Here is an 11262-nt window from a genome sequence, read left to right on the forward strand (position 1 = left end):
GAGTTGAGTTGAGTTGAGTTGAGTGCTTTGAGGCAATGTCATTTATGAGATTTTACTTGTGATATTAAATATAAATTATTCTTGATGCACCTGCTGAACTCCAGATTGAATCCGAATCCTTCCCACCTTGATTAGTTTCTATAGAAATTCGGATAGGATTTATATATCTTTCTAAATCTTAGGCCTCTCATTCACATTTGTTTTCAGGAGAAGGTGTGAGGTTGCAGAAACTCTTGCTGAGAAGAATTTTGACCTAGCTTTCCAAGTGATATACGAATTCAATCTTCCCGGTATCAATTACACAATGTCTTTGCATCTTTTCATTTGGGAATTTTATACAGCAATCCAATTGTAGCATTGTTGTAGAACGTCTGTTGTATGGGATTGCTTCCATATTTGCGTTGGCGCTCTCATCCCAAGTCTCATTTTTCTCAGTTTCTTTGGGATTCACATTCTTTATTTTGCAGCTGTTGATATATACGCGGGTGTAGCATCATTATTCGCGGAAAGAAAGAAGGGTGGTCAATTGACTGAGTTTTTGAGGAATATTAAAGGCACTATAGATGATGACGACTGGGACCAGGTAATTTTTTTTCATATGCTTAACTGTTAAGCATAGCACTTCTGTCACACTGTGGAACTTTAAATTTCGTTGATTCTGCAGTGACTCCAATTCCCCACTAGTTTCACCAAGGTCATGGGGGAAATATAAAAGTTTTTAGGAAAGGTTACTCCCTGCTATTCACTAAAACACTTCTCTCTGATTTCTATTTGGACAAATATTTTTCACCCACAAATTATCATTGGTTGTTATTTAAATTCCGTGGTGTAGCTTAAGTAAATTTCTCAGTTTTGCCTCAATGGATTGCCTGCATCAGCTATTGTGCTTTGACCTAGGGTAAAGGCAAAACGAAAACATATTTATTTCGAATGAAGATCAGTTGTTTGTGATTCTAGGGTTTGATACGAGGAGTGGAAGGAACATGAAAGAGGAGAGGAGAGAAACATATGAATGGGGATTAGAGAGTTGTTAACTCTCTAATCCCAGCTTATATTTATATATGGACAAGTAAAACAAAAAGAAATTACATGCATATCCCTGAGGAGACACTTAAATATATAGCATACAATTAAGACACAAAATAGCTTAAACTGACAATACCCGAAACACCCCCTCAAGCTGGTGTGAAGATGTCATTCATCCCCAGCTTACATAGGATAGAGTTAAAAACTAAAGTAGAGCTCCCTTTGGCAAGACGTCTGCAAGTTGATCTCCCGACTTTACAAAAGGAGTGCAAATAAGGCAGAAACTCAGCTTTTCCTTGAGGGTCCGTTCCAGTGAGGGTAAATACAAGGGAGTAAAGGGTAAACTATTTCAGAGTAATATGCTTATCCTGCATTCGTTTACCTTTAATTAATTTCCATTGTTCCAATATGTAGGGTAAACTAAACGGGGTATTTAACTTCCTATGTTCCAGTACCACATATCGTTGGGGGTAAACGTATAGGTAGGGTAAACTATTTCGGATTAATATGCTTAACCTGCATTTGTTTAACTTTTAATTAATTTCCACTGTTCCAATGTGTAGGGTAAACTAAATGGGGTATTTAACTTCCTATGTTCCAGTACCACATATCATAGGTGGTAAATGTATAGGTTTTCTTAACCATTCATTTTACCCCATTCAGTTGAGAAGTCTACAAGCACTCTATTAAAAAGATTTTTGTGTCACAACTAATCTATAATGGAGGCTACTAAATGAATGGTTTAGGTCAACAAAATAAGTGGGCCCATCGTACGATCCATTTCATAGCAAATATGGAGCTCAATGAAACCAAATTTTGATAAGTTTTTAGAGTTGTCCCGAGAGTGCTGATTCTTCAGAGTGGATTTTTTTTTCCTATTTTCATGCCAACCCTTATGTTGGAGAGTCAGCTCCTCCGTGGTCCTGCTTTCTTAATTTTTGAATTCTAATAATTAACAACTAATGATTGCTTTAATTCATACTACAGGCGTGAGAATTGATGACTCCACCGTACAACTAACCAAGCTGACTTGTGTGAGAACCTCACCTTGCATCATGCATTTACAAAATGAGAATGCTCATACCTTTAATGCTAACTCAACCCACCCACTTCACAAGTGATTCAAACAAATCGTGTAGCGACCCGGATTTGGGGCAAATTTTTTTGACATAATTTTTTTTTTAAACCTATAAAACCCACGAAATCCGAACCGCTAACTAAATAATATCATTCCTTTAAACTAATGTCTATTACAAATATTATAAGTCCATAAACTGAAATAAACAAACCTACAAGGCCACACAGCCAAACAATCTTCCCATGATCCTTGAGTTTTCGTGATTGTGTTTGTCTTTATGTCAACCTACAAAACCTGTGTGGTAACTGAGCCAGACGAACTGAAACAAGGTCATTTAGCTGGCTCAGTTAATAAATAGCACATTAATGTATTATATTATGAAAAGTTACACACAGAGCACAATGAAGTAACTGAAAACGGGATATAAACTGATGGATCTCAAACAGAACTAATATAATGTCCGAAGATCAAAGAAAAGGACATCATTTGAATAAGACAACATGGAATAATCAACAAGGCAAAAGAATTTTAAATCAAAAGTCAAATCTCACGAATTTTCAAGAAAATCAACATATGCATACATAATTAGTGTTAATATATATATTTTTTTGTCTCACATGCCGTCGCAAGTGGAAAGAGTACCATATAGGTCTTTGCGATACTAAATAAAGCTGCAAGACACTAAAAATATACATATGTTAGACTTTCAACACAATTTTACTTTTCAACCATTTCTTTTACATCAACATGGAGAAGGAAGCATGATGTTGCAAATCATAACATTAAAACACTAATATGCCTTTATAAAAATAAGCCAACTATCACTTGCCTTGAAGTTTCGAGGGTGAATTGAGATGAAAAGCTCTATGTATCAATCACGAAGTGAACCTGTAGATATTATATGTCAGGGTGTCAATTGGATTGGTCAAGGCTAAAAGTTTCTCGTTATTTTAGTCCGTTCGTCTCAACCTTTTTGTTTTTACTTGATAAATCTACTTCTAAACTATTCCTAACACTTAAATCTAAGTATAACCTTTCACCGTAAAAGATGCCTTTCTTAATTATATCATACTATATCTTTTTCTGAAATACAAGGTGACAATCCAAGAGGGGGGGTGAATTGGCTAATTAAAAATTTGGGCTTAATTAAATGGATTATTAAAATCGATTTACCCATTAAGCCTTAACAAGTCAAACCCTTTATCAATCAATGAATATAATGTAGGATAGGGATTAGACATGACTTTATGCTTATATACTCTAACCCTTGTTCAATGAAATATAAACACAAGTAAAGGGCAGAGATTACCAACGACCAAAGTGCAAAGAGAAGGAGAATAGAAAGCATCCACAAGGCACAAGTTTTATAGTGGTTCGGTCACGACTTGATCTACTCCACTCTTCCAAGTTTTACCTCATTAGGATCTCCACTAAACCAATAAGATTCTTCAACGGGCGAATCTAAAAGCCGTACACCAACTTCTCCTTCAAAGGGATCACACCCTTTTCACACAAAGCCTTGCGAGGGCGCCTCCCTCTTTCAATGATTCACATCTCTTAACGAGTCGAATCGGAGACTCTCACAAACAAATGAAGAAATAAAAATAAGAACTCTCTTTGCCTCTTAGATAGGCTGATTACAACTTTGAAAGCTCAAAACACTCCAAGGAAGATAAAATGTAAAGCTTATGGAGTACCTCTTGAAAGAATGTACAAATACAAGTTCTAAGAAGTTTTAACCTTTCATATAAAAGTTTAGGTTCAAGAAGATAGGATTTAATCTTGTCAAAAAAGGTTATTTAGAAAGGTTTGGATAGTGTATATATAGTCCACAAGGAAATATGACCGTTTGGGGGTAAAACTGTAAAATACAAGGTTGAAAAAGTCAACCTGCGCAAGCCCCAACGGATCTATTTCTATGTCGCGGCGGTCGACCGAGGCATAGTGGTCGCCTGCCCTTATCGGGCTCTCAGTTTGAATTTCAAATTTCATACCGGCGCAGTCGACCAGCCCGAGGGCGGTAGCCGGGCGAGGGCTACCTGTTTGAAATTAATTTTCGGCTCAAGAACACTATCGCGGCCGACCGGACCTATGGTGGTCGACCTCCAAGCCCAACCTGGATGTTTTCTGGAAATCTAGAAAACATATCCGCGGCCGCCCGGCTTACCCCGGTCGACCGGCCGGATAAATTTCGAGATGCCCTGGAGTTGCAGGTAGCATCCCGTGGTCGCTCCGCATAGCCCGGTCAACCGGCCCTGAGTAAAATTCCATTTTTAACTTTTAAAATCCAGGGGCTTTGGTCTTGGGCTTAAGTCCTAGGCTTTCAAACATATTTTTGGGTGTGTATGGTTTTCAAAGATATAAACACTTAGGTATGAAAAATCATTTTGAAAACCTTTTGAAGGGGCATTTAAACATAAAATCAGGAGGACTCCAAATACATTCTAAAAGTAAGAACCTTGAGTCTTCTTGGAATGTCTTTGCTCTTTGCACTTTCTTGGACTTCTTCAGCTTGAACGAACATCTTGAACTTTGTCTTGGCTCTTGTGATTTGTCCTCCAATCTTCAATGCATGTCGAGGTACATGAGGTGTCACCATGGCATGTTCAATTCCAAGCTCCTTCTTGACACTTGCTGGGGAACTTGTGGGATCTTCATGTTGAGCTCCTTGACTTGATCATCTCCAATTGGTGATGACTCCAATGTAGGTGCCAGCTCTTTGTTCCTTGCTTACTTGATCCACAAGCTATGTGTTGAGTTGAGTTGTGTAATGGGGATTATGACATGAAATTCCTGTATATGACACAACACCTCAAGGCAACACATTTGTCCATAAAAGCTAATCAATTTAGTTTACTAGCATCAAAACAAGAAGGTAAGGTGAATGATTAACCCATGGGAATCCTTGGGCTTACATTCTCCCTATCAGGCTCATCAAAACTTTAAATTTATAAATCTTGGGTAATGATTTTTCTAAAGATAAAACATAAAATTCATCATGTAACACATAAGGCTTATTTCTAACAAAAATAATCTTGATATGATTCATTATCATATATAAATATAATATTCTTATTATAAATAATTATACACTATATATATCACATATTAAGGGCTGACTTTTAAGAAATCATGTTAAAAATCTGAAACGTATCTACATAGGGTTGTTTTTATAAAAACGGTAAGCGCATTACATTAAACACATCACAAGCGATGTTTTTCCCTCAAATTCATGCTCTATTATCATCTAAAAACATATGAAGGACTGTTTCCTTAAAACCAATTGGTATATTGCATCAAAATACACGTATAGTGCTTATTTTTAATGAAGTAGTTGATATAGCATATAGATTTAATACACATAAATCTGATTTTTCAAAAACCATGATTAAAACAAATATCCACCCCTTTTAGGTGCTGATTTTTAGTTAAAAACAGCACTCTAAGGCTTATAAATTGTATCTATATACCATATCTTTCATGAACAATAATATATATAAATTATATAACAACTATATAGAAAAGTTTACACAAAACAGCCCATAAAACCATCCGTTCTTGCTGATTTTCTTGGAAATCAGCACTTTTGGGCTTTTTTACATCTCATACATATCATAAACATCATATAAGACTACTTACATAAGTTATATAATATATCTGTAGAAAAATCTACTGAAAACAGCCTTATAAACTACTGTTTTTATGCTGATTTTTATTAAAAACACTGACAAATCTTCACAAACATGACACGCATGGATTAAAGTAACAAAAAAAAAACTCTCCAACACATTAGATCATACCCAATAATAATTTATATAAGAAAAATAGGATTTCTACATTAAAAACCCTAAAAGAAAATTGAAACTCTTTTCTTGATCCAAAAGAATCATGATCAGTCAAGAAACACCACTAAAACCCTTGTTTTGAAAAATCAAGAACAAAGAAAAGCAAACACACCCAATTCGAACAAGAAATAAGAAAAAAAGGGATTTTCGGACACTTACTCGAAGATGAAAATCAAACCGAAGATCAAACCTCTTCTTCTTCTTCTATTCTTTTCTCTTTCTCTCTCACGGTCTCTCTCCAAATCATTTTTGGGGAGAAGGGGGCGTCCATGGGTTTAGAAAACCCATGGTGGGTTGTTTTTATAAACCCACATGTTGGGTTTCCTAATCATAGTCTACTTCTACTAAAGCAAGAGTCCTTCTTTGTTTAAACTATTGTAAAAGGGTGTAATTATCAATCTAAGATCAATTAAAGTTATTTAAAACATGTGGGACCCACACTATTTATAGTAAAAACGGATTTTACTATTTATAGTAAAAACGAACTTACTATATATATAGTAAAAACAGAATTTACTATACATAGTAAAAATCAGAATTTACTATTTATAGTAAAAACGAAATTTACTATTTATAGTATGCTGAAATCCGACGGTAAAAGTTCACACGAATTTTAAAAAGATATAATTATCAATATTAGTAATTAATATTATTATTAAGAATAGTAATAATAATAAAGGGAAATTAAAAAGTGTGGTCATTGCGAATCACTTTTTAAGTTCCTATTATAATCAATATATAATCAATGAATGAAAAGCTTGTATATGATTATGACCACTACATGGGGGTAATGAAATCTCATCTGTTAGCTGAGAGGCGTTGCATTGCATCGCGTTACTGCTCCCCTGTTTGAAATCCCAGCCCTATCCAAAGTGAAGCTGTTCCCGTGCCGAACAGCCCTGAAAGTTAATTACAGACCCTCAACAGTTCTTAAAGGAACCTCTATCCATAACAGCTCACATACTCCATATGACGTGGCCCTAAACTCTGTCCAAGCACCTGACTCACCAAAAACTAGGTGTTGTTATAATAGTCCAGTGTTGTTATATCGTGAGAAGTGATAACAAAGCAACCATCAACATTGTCTATAATCCAATCCAGCATGGCAGGACAAAGCATATTGAGGTTGATTGATATTTTACCAAGAAGACGAGTTTTGCCTCATTAACACTCCCTTTGTGAAGATAGGTGATCAACTTGCAGACATCTTGGCAAAGGGAGTCTCTAGTTCATTTTTTTCTTGTATCCCATGCAAGCTAGGCATGTGTGATATCTATCCTATGCTAGCTACGGAGTGTTGAGTATTATTTTATGTTATGTTGACATGTTTCGCTAGGGATATGTACGTAATTTATTATTTTTCTTCTCCATATATAAATATAAGTTAGGCCTAGGATTCGAGAGTTAAAACTCCCTCTCTCTCTCTCTCTCTCTCTCTCTCTCTTCGCTTTCGTTCTCCTTCTTATTGCATCAAACCCTAGATTCACAAACCAACTTGGCATCAGCGCTTTTCTACTCAATCTAGATCATCAAAGGGAGCAATGAAGCAAATGAGAGAACCCTAGGGCTGCCGTGCACCTGCTAACATCAGCACTGCATAGATGCTGACATCAGCGAGGGAAGAACCCTAGGGTGACGGTAGGTGTGCTGTCATCAGCACTACATAGATGCTGGCAGAAGGTGTCCTCAACATCGATGAAGTCGCTTTGTGAATCTAGGATTTGATGAAAGAAGAGGAAGGAGAATGATTAGAGAGTTTTAACTCTGGGATAAGTTAAAGCTGTCTCTAATGCCCTCTCTTTGCTTTCGTTCTCCTTATTGCATCAAACCCAAGATTCACAAACCAACTTCGTATCAGCACTCTTCTACTCAATCTAGAGCATCAAAGGGAGCAATGAAGCAAAGGGGAGAACCCCTAAGGCTGCCGTACCCCTGCTGACATCAGCACTGCATAGATGCTGACATCAGCGAGCGAGGGAAGAACCCTAGGGTGACGGTAGGTGTGCTATCATCAGCACTACATTGATGCTGGCAGAAGGGTGTGTCCTCAACATCGATGAAGTCGATTTGTGAATCTAGGATTTGATGAAAGAAGAGGGAGGAGAGTGATTAGAAAGAGAGTTTTTACTCTAATTAATCCCATATGGAGAAGAAAACAAAAAGAAATTGCATACATAGAGAGACACTTAAACATAACATACAAATAAGACACAAAATAACTAAACTGACAATACTCGACAAGATATTTAGAAAAACTCATATAACTACGTTAAAGTATGTGCCATGCAAAGAATCCAGCAATATTCTACTTGTTACAGTCTTGTTTGCATGAGCATGCACATGGACATATTTATGCATGCACCATGCAGATCTGTCCATGTATCATTTCTCTCCCAAGTTAAAATTAGGTCTGATGTTCCTTCAGTTGATTAGAACTGCGGGATTTAAATTGAAGGGGCTAATGATGAGTTTGACTCACTATCCTAGGCAAGGAGAATTTATGAATTACTGAAAGAAGTTAACTGTTTGCATGTAGAGTCTCTTTTTATGTTTCCCTCTGTTTGTTTATAAAGAATTATGTTCTATTTCCTATTTTGAAATTGCTCAATTTTAATATTTTTGTGACCAACCTATTCAAATTACATCGTACGATTCTGCCGAATCAACATCAACCTGTTGCAGCTGTTAGTAAACTTATTGCCTGAGTTCTATAAAATGATTTGGAGATGCAGTTCTAATAAATTGAAATTCTTATAGTTCTCCTCTGCTTAAAAATGTGTGCAATTCTTGGCTGATGTAGGTGTTGGGTGCTGCAATTAATGTGTACGCTAATAGACACAAAGAACGCCCTGACCGTCTCATAGACATGTTAACCAGCAGCCACAGGTAATGGCCTCATTTAGTGTGAGACTTGTTTTCGTAATTTAAATTGTATCCAAAGTGAATGAACCACGGTAAAAATGAGACACATCAGTTTGTCTCAGTTACCACGTTAAAAATCATCTAAAGGGAAAGTGGCAAGGGGAGCTGAATGTTCTCCAATCAAACTTTTTTACCTTGTAGTCTATCTCAGTATGTCAGACATCTATCCCAAAAAAACCTGATACTCTGAAATGTTCATACATATACAACATGAATGATGAAAAATTTGATTGTATTGTGAACATTCATGTATAAAAATGTGTAAGGATTGTTATTTTGGCACGAACCTGACAGGGTATCCATCATAAATGCCTGTATGGAATTAATTTTCAAGTTACGACTATGTTACTTGCTGGTAAAGGAAACGTATATTTTTTATATCTTAGTCTTTTTGTTACTTGATGTTACAGGAAGGTGTTGGCATGTGTGGTCTGTGGCCGTTTGAAGAGTGCCTTCCAGATTGCATCTCGAAGTGGAAATGTGGCAGATGTTCAATATGTAGCCCACCAGGTTTTGCCTTCGTAACAAAGTTTCATCTTTAGTAATCCATTCTCTAGAATTTTGCACTTTTCTGTTTATTTTCTTTGAGTAACTTACCATTGATGCCATTGGGTTATAGCGTTTAAGGTTCATTAGAACATATTTTGAAGGAAACTTGTCGGACAAGCCATTTGATGAACTAGATTGCTTATGTTTGCCCATCTCCAAGAAAAATAATTGGGAAACCAACATGTGTTCGGGAGCCTTTGCTATGTATTTCTATATCATATGCTTAACTGAAATTCCCTTCTAGGCATGAAATGGAGGGGTTTCTACGCTGAAATATACTAGATACTTTGGATTTTAAGAAGAATCGGGGCTCGTCTCCCACGCTTGTCTGTCAGGTCCATTATCGAAGGATTTAATTGTCTAGCTTTTACAGTAATTGTTGGCGTATCTATTGTTTTATGCTTGTGGCCCAAGGATTAAATTTTCACTGTGTGACCCTTGCATCTTAAATAGGTCATTCAACCCATTGATTTTTCGAAAATCATAGAATTTTCATCATCTTTGATAACATATTGGATGAACTTGAACTTATCTTCCTTTGTCGAAAGCGTTGTCATCAATTTCAACATTTAAAGTTTGTTCCCTGAAACTACTCCATGCTGATTTCCTCCTAATTTAATCTTGTTTTCACCTAATTTTGTTGGGGCTTGAATTCGACCTTGGATACCTTCCGATTGATGGGCGGGTTTCTCTAAATGTTTAACATTCTTTGTTGGTGTGACTGGCTAATCCTTATCGCAAGAGTTGAATAACGCTCATACTCATTCCATCTGTCTCATCAAAATTTCTTCTTTTAGGACATAAAAAATTTCAAAACAATAATTGACATTCCCTTGGCTTACACCAAAAGTTTTACAACCACACTTTCTCCCAGTCATTTTACCAAATACAAGTCGTAACATTCAACTTGCTCTAATACTAATTATTGTGTGGTAGAAATTGAATGAAAATCACAAGTTTCATACACCCATAAAAATTCCAAGTACATACCTCAATAAATGACAAGGAGAGTAGAGTATTGTGTCCCCTCGAAGAGAAAACACTAGTGAAAAGAGAACTCCTTGATAAACTTCATTTTTCATAATTAGTCAGAGACTCCCCACTGAAAGTGTTTTACATTATATAAATAAAACAATGACTTTAATGGAGAACCGGAACTTAAAAATGATAATCTCGAAATAAAAATTTCACTTGTAACAGTTGTCACCAGCTTAAATTTTTGCTTGTAAGATTTGTCTAGTTCTTATGACATCGAGTATTCTTCAAATTCTCATGGAAGTATAGTATGAATTCTGGTGTCGTATCGTTGTGTATTTCTCTGATATTTATCTCTTATAAAATAAGGTCTTTATCATGAATTTATGCTCATTTTGAAATTTTGCAGGCATTACATGCAAATGCACTCCCTGTACTTGATATGTGTAAGCAGTGGTTGGCTCAGTACATGTAATTAATTCCTTATTGATCTTTATTCTTTTGTAAAGGAAAAAAATGATCAAAATATATAAATTTTTTATTAGATGTTGTAAGGGCTGATATAAATGAAAATGAAACTTTTCTTAAGCTGGCGTTTTGCACTTGAATTGTTATTAATTCTCGAAGTCCCTCTTATTAATATTAAGCTGGACTAATTGTGTGTATGACAAGTGTCCACTTCAGACTACTATTTTTCGTTTAAAATTTAAACATCATACTAACTAGCAAGATGACCTCATCTGGATGAATGCATACGGCCATGGCTCAGTGCACACGTATCTAAGATACGCACCGTTTAAAGCATAATTCTTTTCTAAGTTTCCACCATTTTCTTTTGTTAGGTTGAGCAAGGAGATGTTGTCTGAG

At 35.9% G+C, this 11262-nt stretch overlaps 1 protein-coding gene across 4 annotated transcripts in view; it reads left to right on the plus strand.

The window, feature by feature from the left end:
• The window catches only part of LOC143886379 (zinc finger FYVE domain protein), a 129607-nt gene extending 118624 nt beyond the window's left edge, over positions 1-10983 (plus strand). For all 4 annotated transcript variants that reach the window (XM_077390326.1, XM_077390325.1, XM_077390324.1 and 1 more), the window contains 5 exons: positions 208-290; positions 468-583; positions 8750-8835; positions 9282-9381; positions 10805-10983. In XM_077390326.1, the coding sequence (XP_077246441.1) occupies positions 208-290; positions 468-583; positions 8750-8835; positions 9282-9381; positions 10805-10870 (451 nt within the window). In that variant the 3' untranslated portion in view covers positions 10871-10983. The remainder of the gene's footprint in view (positions 1-207; positions 291-467; positions 584-8749; positions 8836-9281; positions 9382-10804) is intronic.
• Positions 10984-11262: the final 279 nt, after the last annotated feature.

This window comes from Tasmannia lanceolata, unplaced genomic scaffold (assembly GCF_043159265.1).
Source record: "Tasmannia lanceolata isolate RefF3 unplaced genomic scaffold, GAP_Taslan_0.1 ptg000011l, whole genome shotgun sequence".
Classification (NCBI taxonomy): Eukaryota; Viridiplantae; Streptophyta; class Magnoliopsida; order Canellales; family Winteraceae; genus Tasmannia; species Tasmannia lanceolata.